We start from the raw sequence: 12,526 nt of genomic DNA on the forward strand, positions 1-12,526 counted from the left end.
GCGTAGCGCGCCAGACCACACATCGAAGCCGCCAACTTCGCCTAATCTTCTGCGGGGCACCATCGAGATGGATAAGATAAAGGAAGCCCTTAGCCGTCTCCACAAGTTCTCTCTTGAGAATGCCAACCGTCTCTGCACAGACGTGGAGCGTATCGAGGAGGCGCTTCTCAGCGACGTAGACAATGTCACGCGCAAGAACAAGCTGATCGAAGCCTCTCTTCAACGCATAAGGGAGCTGACGGAGGTGCTCGTCTGGATGGATAGCAACCGCGGCGAGTGGTTCGAGCGGGTAATGGAGCGCGACGTCATGAACACGCTCGAGCGCCTCGTCACGAATGCTCTCACACCGTCCTCCATAAAACTGCAGAGCTTGCAGAGTGTGACCGTCATGCTGCAAAACCTCTCGCGGGCATCGTCGATTTACTACATGTGCAGCAACAATCACATCAATCGCATGGTCGCTGTGGAGTTCGACATTCACGATGACGGGTTCGTCTCGATGTACGTGTCGTTCCTCAAGTCTTTAGCCCTTCGGTGCACACCCAGCACCGTCCAGTTCTTCTTCGATGGGCAAGGTAGGGCCTTTCCACTGTGGGATCGGGCGGTGCGGCTCCTGGGCTCGGAGGATGCGATGGTGCGCACCGCCGCCAAGCAGATTATCGTGACGATCGCTCAGTTACAGGATGCGGCGGTGTCTGACTTCGTAGCCGCGTCCATCGCTGAAGTGTTTCGAAGCGTGCTGCGCTTTGTCGATGCGCAGATTGGGCGCCTTGCAACGTGTGTGCCGTCGTGGAGCACCCTGGAAGGGTTGGGGGGGCTTTCCGGTGCGAGCAGCGACCCTGGCACGGCGGCTGTGCCCCTCGCGTGTGCGGCCGCGGCGCGTTCTCCCCATACGGTAGACATTCGTGTGCTACAGACCCAACTGGAAGACGTGGAGGATGAACTGCTCTACGTGAATGATCTATGCCGCACGCCGGTGTCGAACGCGGGTGTGCAGGCGGCGGCGGTACTGCAACGCGTTCTCCTTCCGCGGTTCCGAAGCACTATCGAGGGCGAGATCAGCAATGCCGGAAGCACCTCCGCCCCTTCCGCGGTGAATTTGGTGTATGCCAAATACGCGGCGCCTCGCGCTTTATCCAGCGGCCCGGACGCCCCGGCGTGTGTAGTCTTGGCGTTCCTCTTCTACTGGCTGCAGGTCAACACCGACACTTCAGTAGCCGCCGCGTTGATCGACTTTTTCATGGAGCCGCCCAACTCGCTCTCCGGAACCTTGCGCTTCAGCCTCGCGTCCATGGTGCTGGAGTCCACGCGCGTGGACCTTCATGAGCCGGTGGTGGCCATCTGCCGGCACGCGCTTTCACGCTCTGGGCCTCAGCGGACATCGCCGATGCCAACTTCACCACTGCGCTTTCCCCGCTCACTAGGGCAGTTTTTCTACGCCAACACACCGTACCAGCAAACGGGGATGGTTCTGATCGGCGGCCCGCGTTCCACGATTCCACCCCCAAAAGAGAAGTTCGTGCGCAAAGTGTGGTCACCGCCGCCGGCCACCTCCTCAAACGTATTCGTGTCCCTTATTCCCCACATCGTCGCAGCGCTTTACATGCAACTGACGTACTTTCAGGTAACTCGACTCCGCTGCCTGACTGCCTCTCTGTCGTTGCTGCTCGAAGTGATTTCGACTGCGGCGCCGGGGAAGTCCGACTGTGTGAGCGTTTACATAGGGCTTATGAAGCTCGTGCAGCGTCTGCTGCTGGACTGCGTGAAGCAGTACGCGTCGGTGATACAAAACTTGGTGCAGGAGCAGAAAGATGCTGACGTCGACGTGCCGCTCTCTCGCATCTCCTTCAGTGACTTCGAGTCGGTGGACGAAGAGGCACCGCTGCCGATTCGAGACCCCTACGCCCCGATGTTTTTGAAGCTGAAAGAGGCAGCGATGTGGATCGAGGCGGCAGAGAAGGCTCGCGCGCCGCTGCTAGAAGCGGCCGCGCAGCACCACGGCAAGAAAGACCTGTATCTATTTTTGCCCTCCTTCCCACTTCTTCCGACAGATGAGTGCAGCCTCGTCCTAAGCGCCTGGCCGCCGCTCCTCGCAGCATCCTACCAGCACCCGCATGAGACGGCGCAGTGGGCAACCGCCTACCACGTCGCGCAAGACAGCATCGTCCGCACCTTCGACTACTCAACTCGCTCACCGGTGTCGGATGCCGAGTGTGAGTTGAATTTGTATCTGATGTGGCTCCTGATGCGTCGCGCGTTCACGCGTCACGCTGACGGCAACGGAGTGGACCTGCTGCAAACGACGCTGATGCATCTGTCGCCTCAGCACACCCGATCCATGTACTTCACCTTGACTAACAAAACGGCAGCTCTATCGGTGCGGTGCGAGGTGACAAGCGAGTGGCACTCAGACAGTAAAGAGCCTCCCATCGCGTCACCAGGGAGTCCGGTCTGCGTGGTGGTGCCGTCCGCAGCAGCTGGTACAGAGGGAAGGGAACTGCTCCTCCTGGAAATTCCCATCATCCTTTCTGAGCGAACGCGCTCACAAGAGCTCCTGACAGGTGAGTACCAGAGGCGCGTCCTTCGAAGCTTAGACTTGGCTTTTGTAGGCATCGAAGTTCACCCGGAGTACCCTTTCAAGGTCGTGCTGTCGTACCAGTTGCCGGGGCAGGTCATGCTGCTACACCTCGCCACTGCCGGCGCTTCGACGGCGCGGACGATGGTGGCAGACGTGGAGAAGGCAGCCAACGAGTGCCGTCAGCGCGGCGCATCTTTCTGCTTTGGCCTCATAAACTATAGGAGTGCGCTCGTTGACGAGTAGTGTGAGCGAGACAGACTTGCAGAGGGTCTGAACGCCTTTGATCTGGAGGAGTGCGAACGGTCAAGCGGCTACGCGGCACACGCTACACCGTCTTCCAAATCGGTCCCTCAGAAAGGCGGACGAAGAGGCTTTTTTGAGCTTTGACGTTTTTCTTGTCGAGAGAGAGGTGCAGGAACGGCGCACCGCCAGTTCTCAGTTCCATGTTACTCGTAGGCGTTTCCGCATCCTTGCAAACCTTTCATAACTACTACCGTTGTCACCAGATCGAGTCGCAGTTCGCACGCTTGCGTACTGACGCGCACTTCACTCACAAGTCTCATCTGACACTTACGGGCGCACAAGCATTTCTGTGCGGGTCAGAGCTTGACATTGGCTATCTAAACGACCGAGGCGATGGCCACAGGCGGCAGCCTGCGTGACTTCCGCGGACAACTGATGCCCCCCTCCTCCTCCTCCCTGCTTTTCTCATCTCAGCAGCCGACTCGTCACTCCTTTCACCTCCTCGTACCTCGCTCGCTGTCTCCTCTCTCTCTGTTACATCCATGAGCGCTGTCGCCTGCACACACTCACACACGATCGTGGGGGAATTCCCGCCCAACGCAGAGTTTTCTCCTTTCACTTCCACCCACCCTCCCTCCCCCTTTTGCAGACGTCGCCCGCCGCACTGTTACGCCTTTCTATCCTTTTTAAATATATATAGATATTCGCATATTTTTCCTTTATCAGCAGTGCTCTTTTTAATCCGCCTCCAGCCCCACCTCTTTTTTTTCTGTCTCTGGCCGTTCTGCGTGCATGAGTGTGCGTGTGTGTGTGCTTTACAGTGGAAGAATACACTGCGCTTTGGTATATGGGCAACTTCGCGCACACGACGGAACTCACTTTTCTCCGTCTCGCCATCGAAGCCTCTTCTTTCTACTCTCACCTCAACCCCACACCCGACTCGCACACACCTCCTCCTCCATCCCAGTACATTCGCAGAGCTCTTTCCTCGCACCAGCGGCGCCCTTTTCTCTCTCTCGTGAAGAATCGAGAGGAAAATCGAGCCCCCCCCATAGACCTCCCCATCTTTGCCGAAAGGTAAACGGGAAAGGAAAAAAAAGGCAGCTTGCCCCCGTCCACACGCGCACGCCCGCCCCCACTTCCCCCTCCCCCACATCTTCACCACGCGCACACCCGTCGCCCGCTATTTTGCCGTTTTGATCTTGGCCTTTTTTGTTCTCGCTGCAGGGTCTTTCCTTTGCGTTTTTCTCGATAGCGTCACTTCTTTACTTTGTGTGTGTGTGTGTCTTTGGAGGGGTCATTTTCCGCAGCTGTGGCGCTCTGCGTGACGGGGCGTACACATTTCTCGTTGTTTTCGCTTTTTTCGCTTTCATTTCGTTTTTCCACGCATCTTCGACAGTGCCCGAGATCGGCGCATTCGTCCTGTTCGTCAGTATAGGTCGACCGTTTCAACGGCAGGAGACGATACAGAGCGATCAAAGATCGTTGACTCCTCCATCAAGTCTATCCAAGCGCTGTTCTGCTGACCAGCACACAAAGCGTTTAGAGAGTAAAGGGAAGGAGACGCATAACGGCAGCGCCCCTGCAGCTTAGCACACTCGTCCGCATCTGTGCGTGCTCGCTTCCTCTTCTCTCTTTGGCGTCGGCGCTGCGGCCCTTCCTGCCACCCCCCTCCGCGAGCCCTTCCCTCTCTGTTCCCTAACACCGCATCCATCTCTGGTTCGCCAGCACCCCTCATCCACATGAAGGCCGCCACTGCGTTCGGCACGGGGGACATTGTCCTGCCGCTGCCACGCAGCTTCTCTGTTTGCGAGGATCGGCTCGTGCTGCCGGATGGTGTCGCAGTGCTCCATGGCGAGAATTTCAATGTCACGATAATCAGCCACTTCCTCATCGCCGTGAAGCCCTTTGGCGTCGATGAAAAAATTGTCGTGAACCTAAACTTGTGCTTCTACGACCTGCTCAAGTCCTGCATGCCGCCAGCGGCGCCGGCAAACGAGAAAGAGGAGATGCCCATGCGAAGTGCACTGCCCGCATACACCGTCGAGCGCCCCGCTGCGCCGGGCTTCCGTTATCTCGAGGAGGAGACCAAGCAGGAGCTTTACCGCTTCGCTGATGAACATGTTCGCCAGCAGGCCATCGAAGACGGTTTCCTCCCACGTGGCAGCGACGAGGGCCGGCTGACAGTTGTACATGCGAAGGCTGGCGAACCGGTGGCGGTCAGCGCGACAGAGCACGAAGAAGGCGACGTCGTCTTCGAGACGACCGGCGTGCCGCTCCCGTTTCCGATTCGCAGCACTGTCGAACTCCCAGGTGACTTGCATCTGCGACTGACAGGCGGCTCCGAGTTCCTGCAGCACTCCTGCCTTCCGAACATTCGTCTCGAGATCAATGGTGCGCGCATCCGCGGCATTGCCGTGCGCGCGATCGAGGCAGAGGAGAAGCTCACCTACAACTACCTCACAACGGAGTGGGAGGTTAGTAAGGTATTTCACTGCTCCTGCAACGTCTACTGCTGCTACGGCCTCATCAAGGGATTCCGCTTCCTGGATCGTGAACAGCAGGAGCACCTTCTGCCGCACTGCAGCCCCGCCGTGTGCGAAAAACTACGCTCGCCGCTGCTCTCGGGTGCCACTTTCGGCGCCTTGACGAGCAGCGCGGCGCTGTTCACCACGGCCGAGAGCCGCCTGACGTCACAGCGCGATCTTGCGGCGGGCACAGTGCTGTTTGAGGTCTGTGGCATCCCAAAGCTGGAGCAAAACGAGCTGGTGCTTGACCGGCTGCGCCTGTCACACTCGTGTGACGCAAACACCGTTGTCGTGGACGGCCGCGTCGTCACCTCTCGCCCGCTCGCCGTCGGCGACACTGTCACATGTAACCTGAACCTCCTGTATTACACGCTCTCGCCAGGCCTGCCGTGCGCGTGCGGCTCTGTCAGCTGCAGCGGCCACGTCCGCGGATTCAAGGCGCTGCCTGTCAAGGTGAAGAACTTGTGGTGGAGCTCTCTCTCGAATGCGGTGCGGGCGGCAGCGCTTGAGGATGGTTACAAGATCTTCTCATCCAGCGGAATGGTGGACGTTCGGCGTACACAAGCTATTGGTAACGCCACATTCGCAAGCCGCAACATTGCCGCCGGCACGCGCATCTTTCATGTCTACGGGCTGGTGCTGCCCTTTCCCACGGTGCACACCATCTACCTCGGTGAGGGGAGGCATCTGCTCTTCGCGGACGGGGCGCAGTGCCTCGCGCACAGCTGCGATCCGAACACCCGCGTTGTCGTGAATGCCGATACAGGCAGTCTCGACTGCTTCGCGCTGCGTGATATCGCTGCGGACGAACTGGTGTCCTTCAACTATCTCTCGACCGAGTGGGACATGAGTGAGCCCTTCACCTGTGCGTGCGGCAGCAATCACTGCTACGGCCGCATTGCCGGCTTTCGCCACGTGAAGCGAGAGGGCCAGTTAAAGCTCTGGAGCACGGCTACTCGCGCGGTGCAGTCCCTTTTTGCACAGAGCATTCGGCAGACGGCGAGCACCCTCGCCACAATCAGCAGCGCGCTTGTGGCCCCGGCAGGGATGAGCGGTGCCCTCTCGCTTTGTGAGGATTCACCTTCGGGTACGGTGCTCTTTGAGGCAGCGGCGGGCTTCGCGGTGGAGGGCGATCGCGTCTGCTTCGGCGACGTCTTCCTACCCCACTCCTGCAACGCCTCTGCCGTGCTATTGGAGGGTCGAGTCGTCTTGAGTAACGCCTACGCGGCTGGCACCACCATCACCCTGAACGTGAATCAGCTCTGCTACCAGTTGGTAAAGCCCTTCACGTGCCATTGCAGAGGGGCCGACTGCACCCGCACCGTTGGCGGCTTCGCCGCGCTATCGGACACGGAAAAGGCACGTCTTCTGCTTTGCACAGCACCAGACGTGCGCGCAGAGGCGACTACTGCGGGCTTTACGATCCCTTGCCCATCCCCTTTGGTGACGGTCAAGAGGAGTGGCGGAATGGGGCAGGCGACCTTTGCGGCACGCCGCATTCCACGCGGTACCCGCTTTCTCAAAGTGAACGGGCTTGTCCTGCCGTTTCCCACGGTTTACACAATCCAGCTGGAGCGTGGTCGCCACCTGCAGTTTGCCGAGGGTGCGCAGTGCCTTGCGCACAGCTGCACCCCAAACGTGCGCATCATGGTCGATGCGGAGGGTCGTTCACTCGACTGCCTTGCTCTCCGCGACATAGAGGAAGGGGAGGTGATCGCGTTTAACTACCTGACCACGGAGTGGGACATGAGCACCCCGTTCCGGTGTCTCTGCGGTGAAACGAGCACCTGCTTCGGACGCATTCGCGGCCTCAAGTACCTCTCCGGAGAAGAGCGGCAGCGTCTGTGGTGGATGTTGACCCCAGCGATGCGCCAGCTGGCCGGCGACTCGTTCAACTGGAAGGCCCTTGCGGGGCCGCAGCTGCGCACCGACAATGTCGGACGAGTGCGCGCCGCGAAGGAGTTGAAAGAGGGGCTGGTCATTTTAGAGGCGCTGCAGGTGCAGCTGTGCAGTGGCTGCGCAATTGTGGGCGGTGTCCAGGTGAGCCACAGCTGCGCGCCGACGGCGGCGATCGTCGAAAAGCGCTTGGTCATGATTGAGACCGTCTGTGCCGAGGCAGAGATCACTGTCGACCTAAACTGTCTGGCCTGTACCCTGGAGGTGCCGTTCACGTGCATGTGCGCCGCCGTGGCGCGCCCGCACGCGGTAGCGGGTTATGCCGCGCTGCCCGCGGCGGCGCAGGCGGCAAGGCTGATTTTCACGGAGCCATCAGTGCGCGCGGCGGCTCTGCGCGGCGGCTACCGCGTGCCGTGCAGCTGTCCGCTTGTGGAAGTGCACGCAAACGGCGAAATGGGTCACGCAACTTTTGCCGCCGCCGACATCGCTGCAGGCAGCTGTTTCCTCCAAGTAAAGGGGCTATCCATCCCGTTTCCAACCCTGTACACGATCATGTTGGATGAGGGCCGCCACTTACTCTTTGCGGATGGGGCACAGTTCCTCGCGCACAGCTGCGATCCCAATGTGCAGGTTCGTGTCGACGCAATGAACAACATGATCGAATGCCAGGCGCTGCGACCGATTAAGGCCGGTGAGCTTATCGCATTCAACTATAACGCCACAGAGTGGGACATGAGCACGCCATTCCGCTGCCTGTGTGGCTCGCAGCAGTGCGTGTACGAGATTCGCGGCTTCAAGCACCTCTCCCAGGCGCAGCGCGCGTTGCTCCAGCGGCAGGCGACGCCAGCAATCAAGGCCCTGGCATCTGCCTACGCGGACGTGCAGCTGCCCGCGACGCTGCTGCGCGCGGCACCAGACGGCCGTATCAAGTCCGCGCGTGCGGTGGCCAAGGGCGACATCCTGCTGGAGGTGATGTACCTGGATGTGCAGCCAAATCAAATATGTGTTGGTCGCCACTTTGTGGTGCCGCACGACGCCGACCGGTACAACTGTGTACTGGTTGAGGGGCGTCTCATCGCCAGCCGCGCCGTGGCATCCGATGAGCAACTCTCGGTGAACATGAACTTCTTTGTGTATGACATGACAGAAATTTTCCCGCGCACCTTCAACGACACCTGCAAGGGCTTCAAGTTCATGGATGAGGCAGTCAAGCAGGCGCGCCTCTACCTCTGTGAGCCCCCGGTTCGCGCTCAAGCCATGTCGGACGGCTGGATCGTGAAGAGTACGCAGGACGCGCTTGTCGTGCGGCCCAACGGTGGCATGGGCCAGACAGCCTACGCGCGCAATAAGATCGCTGCGGGGACGCGGCTGTTCCACTGCACCGGACTTGTCATTCCCTTCCCCACCATGTACACCATCTGCGTCGGTGCTCATCAGCACCTACTGTTTGGCGACGCGGCGGAGTGCATCGCGCATCACTGCGATCCGAACGTGGCTGTGCGCATCGGCGAATCCGGCGAGGGGACTTTAGACTTCGTGACGATACGCGATATTGCGAAGGATGAGATGATCACCTTTAACTACACGACGACCGAGTGGGACATGAACGCGCCGTTTGTGTGCCTCTGCGGCTCTCCCAAGTGTGCCGGCACCATTCAGGGATTCAAGCACCTTCAGGAGGCTGATCAACAGCGGCTGTGGCCCATCACGTCGAAAGTGGTGAGGGACCAGTGGAAGGCGTACACCGCATCCTCCTAGGCCCGGCGCACGCTCCCGAAAAAAAAAGGAGCTGCAACCGCCAGGGCACACTATAGACAAGAGCAAAACACACAGGAATGGAGGCGCAGAGGGGTTCGAGGTGGCGCCTCAGACAGCCCCTCGCGCTGGAGAGGGGGAGAGAGAAGCAGAAGCGACGTCGCCCCCGGTGGCGCACATGGGCGGTCTCTCCCCTCCCCCTTTCTCTCTTTCTTTGCCATGTGTCTTTGGACGGAGGCCTGTTGTTCCTCTTATCCACTCCTCTGGACTCTGTATGTGAAAGTGTGTGCGAATGCCGGAAGGCGTGAGTATTCCTTTCGCACAGACGCCACATTCGCAACCAAATAGAAATGTCTTTTCTTTTTTCTCTTTTTTTTCCTGTCTCTCACTGACATGCGCGGCGCGCTCCTCCCTCTCCCTCCCTTGCCCCTTCTAGCCGTGGAGGTGGATGCGTCGGAACATGCCTTCGCCGCAGAAGAAGACAACGAGAGACAGCATCAATCGGTGGTGTTGTGCCCCACACGCTCACGTCTGCGAGGTGCAGGTGTCATTTGCTGCACTGGGCCCATGCGTTGCTGCACTGCGTGTGCTCAGGAGACACGGAGCCATTCAGTGCCCTCTGCGACATGTGCGCGTTGCTGCCGCTTGTCATTCATTACCCCTCCCAGCGCTCGCTATGCATCTCACTTTTTTTTCACTCAGCTGTTTGTCGGTAAGCTGCTGCTTTCCGCCGCGGCCCCTCCAAGCTACGCTGCCTTTGCAGTACTCGCACCTCGTGTGTCCCCTGCCGGCGCGCCGCAGCCTTGTGGAACGTAAGGCAAGACTGGCTTGCGCCTAACGACGCTGACGCTGCTGCTCTTATTCGCTCTGGCGTCCTTGTCGTCGTTTCGGGCCGCGCCAAGAGAAGCCGCCGTGACTGACAGACCCCCTGAAGTCTCTCCTTCGCCGAAGCCTGAGGAATGCGGAGGCATGGCGCTAAACGCCCACACGGCTGCATATAACGCACATACATACTCTTCGCTGTTGCTCACTCTTCTGCTTAGACTGGCATAAGATCGTCCCACGCCCCCTTCCCCCCTGCGACTCATTCGACGGGCACGTTTCAAACGTAGCCGCACCCGCTAGTTGCGGCCTCTGTCACTGGTGTAACGAGTTCGAGGCGCGCTCACTACTGATCCTTTGCTGATACGATGCCGAGGGCAGCCAAACCAGCAAAGCGGGTGGGCTTTGGCCCCATCACCTACTACTCGTCTCCTCCCGTCGAGGATTCAGAAGGCCCACATCTGCATGGACGCAGTTCTCTTCTAGAGTCGTCGGCGCTACACCCGTGGACCTCGAAGTCGGTGAAAGTCGAGACCGCCGCTGCTGTAGCAGCACCGCTCGTGCACAACGAAGCGGGCGGGCACCTCTGGATGGACGTACCGGGACAACCTGCCGCGCCAGCAGCGCTATTCCACGGCGCTTGGGGAGACGGGTCCAACGCAACCCTGTTGTCTACCCAGCAGGCGACCAATGTCGTCGTGGTTGGCAAGAGCGGAGGAAGCGACATCCAGGATCTGAAAGCGGTGTCACCTCAGCGTAAGACGCCCGCTAGCTCACCCGCCAGTCGCCTGGGGTCGTCTGATGACGACACATACGATACACAAGTGGAGCAAAGATTCACAGAGCGCCACTCAAGCAGTGCGGCACAGTGTGATGGTGCGGGGATCGGTGAGCCCCCGTCATCCTTTTTGGAAAGGTCGCCCACCATGTCCCAATTGGTTTCAGCCATAGACGACGTCCTTGGCGGCTCTCAGCGCGCGCGGAGTCTTTTGGTTGCGACCTCCTTTATCATGACTCCTCCATGCAGCTCTTTCGTCACCGAATGCGCATCGCTCCGCTTATGTGCGACGAACCCATCGTTATCATCCTCAAGGAATGCACCGAAGGCTCAGTTGGCTGACTCGTCTGGCACGAGAGTTCGTGGAGGCGCCGACCCGCAGCGGGAAGACGACGAGAGCGTCACAGCAAGCCGGTCCCCCTGTCGAACCTCCCAGTCGCCCATCGTCTCAGCAGTTACACTCGCCACTTCCGATACTGTAAGTAGAAATGCACAGCCAACCTTCTGCGTCTTCTGCGGCATGGATGCGCCCTTCGGAAATGCTTACGAGACACCTCTGCTCTGCTCTGACGGCATCGCTTATCACACGGCATGCGCCCTTTGGTGTCCAGAAGTCTTCTACGACGTCGAGCTCGGTGCACTGGGAGGCATTGCTGAAGCATCGCACCGCTGTCACAGTATCAGATGCGCTTGGTGCCGCCAACCAGGGGCGGCTGTTGGCTGTGCTTGCCCAACGTGTCAGCTGAGCTTCCACGTCCCTTGCGCTGTGAGAGCGCGGGCGTCGATGAATATGCAGACATTTGTGCTCTACTGTCCAGCGCACAGATCTGCCGCATGAAACCCAACACGCCTCGACCTGCTCGCGCCGCCGAACGGGGAGGCAACTCCTTTTGAGCAGAGTAGGCGCCAATGACTCTACTGTATGTGCGTGTGTGTGTGTAGGTGTGTGTGGTGCAGCGTATGGGGGAGGAAATGCGTCTGCCTAGGCGCGCTTCTCAGAGGCTGAAAAAGATGCGCCGGTGTCTTTTATCCATGAGAGGCGTCTGCTCCACCACACACCCAATGCCGACGTCATGGTCTCCTCCTCCTCCATCCTCTTCGGCCACACTCTTTCTTTTGTGAATCCTCGGCCATGGAGCTCACCGCGCTCCTCATCATATCTCAGCGTACGCGTGTAGGTGTGCGGTTTTCGATCCGTAACGATCAGCGCGTGCCGTTGCTTGTTGGTTTCACCCCCTCCACAGCAACAGCATTGGCGACTGTCTTGTTCGATACGTCGCCTCTTTTAACAGACTCGCGTGAAAATGCTATGCGCGTCTGACCTCAATGCTGTCGTCAGCAGCGCCGTTGGCGACGACGTTCTCATGGCGCTGTTGCTGGACGCATCCGGCAACGCCATTGCCACCGCCTTTGCCGGATCCGCTGAGCAGCGCGACAACTTGTACGCGCCACTGGTCGCAGCCACGGCAAACATGTGGCGCGCATACGCTCGTAGTGACCTGGCAGTGAACAAGCTCAACCTTGAGCTAGAGAGCGAATCGCTGGAACAGATGATCGTGAGCTTCCCAGACAAGAAGATTTGTGCCATGTCTGTCGCGGACACGGCAGTTGTCTCGCTCGTGTCTGTAAACGAGTCCGTGACAGAGGGCTTTCTGAAGCTCAAGACCGCTGCCCTCCAGCGTAAGCTGGACTGCCTTCTACGGCCTGTCATGGTCGGGTAGAGGCGAAGGAAAGGAAAGTGGCCGTGCTGTACGCGAAGCAAGAAGACGATCGCGTGCACGTGTATTTGTGTGCCCATGGCTCGTACGTGATTGTCAGTGCTCTGCTAAAGATAGAGGCGATTCAGAGACGCGTGACTAGTGCATCATCTTCTTGGTGCATTTCTCACCTTACCTTACCTTTTGATTTGGGGGTGAATGGGTGGGT

General features: G+C 59.2%; 4 protein-coding genes across 4 annotated transcripts; all 4 read left to right on the forward strand.

Annotated features, from left to right (window-relative positions):
- Positions 1-67: 67 nt before the first annotated feature.
- On the forward strand, positions 68-2,821 carry LSCM1_01218 (uncharacterized protein; the record flags this gene model as incomplete). The annotated part of the gene is made up of 1 exon (XM_067318841.1): positions 68-2,821. One exon carries the CDS (start codon positions 68-70, stop codon positions 2,819-2,821), a length of 2,754 nt encoding a protein of 917 aa, XP_067174946.1.
- Positions 2,822-4,563: 1,742 nt separating this feature from the next.
- On the forward strand, positions 4,564-9,003 carry LSCM1_01219 (uncharacterized protein; the record flags this gene model as incomplete). The annotated part of the gene is made up of 1 exon (XM_067318842.1): positions 4,564-9,003. The coding sequence occupies one exon, from the start codon at positions 4,564-4,566 to the stop codon at positions 9,001-9,003; it is 4,440 nt and encodes a 1,479-aa protein (XP_067174947.1).
- Positions 9,004-10,190: 1,187 nt separating this feature from the next.
- LSCM1_01220 (uncharacterized protein) lies at positions 10,191-11,438 on the forward strand (the record flags this gene model as incomplete). Its single annotated transcript, XM_067318843.1, has 1 exon — positions 10,191-11,438. The coding sequence occupies one exon, from the start codon at positions 10,191-10,193 to the stop codon at positions 11,436-11,438; it is 1,248 nt and encodes a 415-aa protein (XP_067174948.1).
- Positions 11,439-11,904: 466 nt separating this feature from the next.
- Positions 11,905-12,321, forward strand: LSCM1_01221 (uncharacterized protein; the record flags this gene model as incomplete). Its single annotated transcript, XM_067318844.1, has 1 exon — positions 11,905-12,321. One exon carries the CDS (start codon positions 11,905-11,907, stop codon positions 12,319-12,321), a length of 417 nt encoding a protein of 138 aa, XP_067174949.1.
- Between the last annotated feature and the right edge of the window lie 205 nt (positions 12,322-12,526).

The sequence above is a fragment of the Leishmania martiniquensis genome, chromosome 35, assembly GCF_017916325.1.
Source record: "Leishmania martiniquensis isolate LSCM1 chromosome 35, whole genome shotgun sequence".
NCBI lineage: Eukaryota > Euglenozoa > Kinetoplastea > Trypanosomatida > Trypanosomatidae > Leishmania > Leishmania martiniquensis.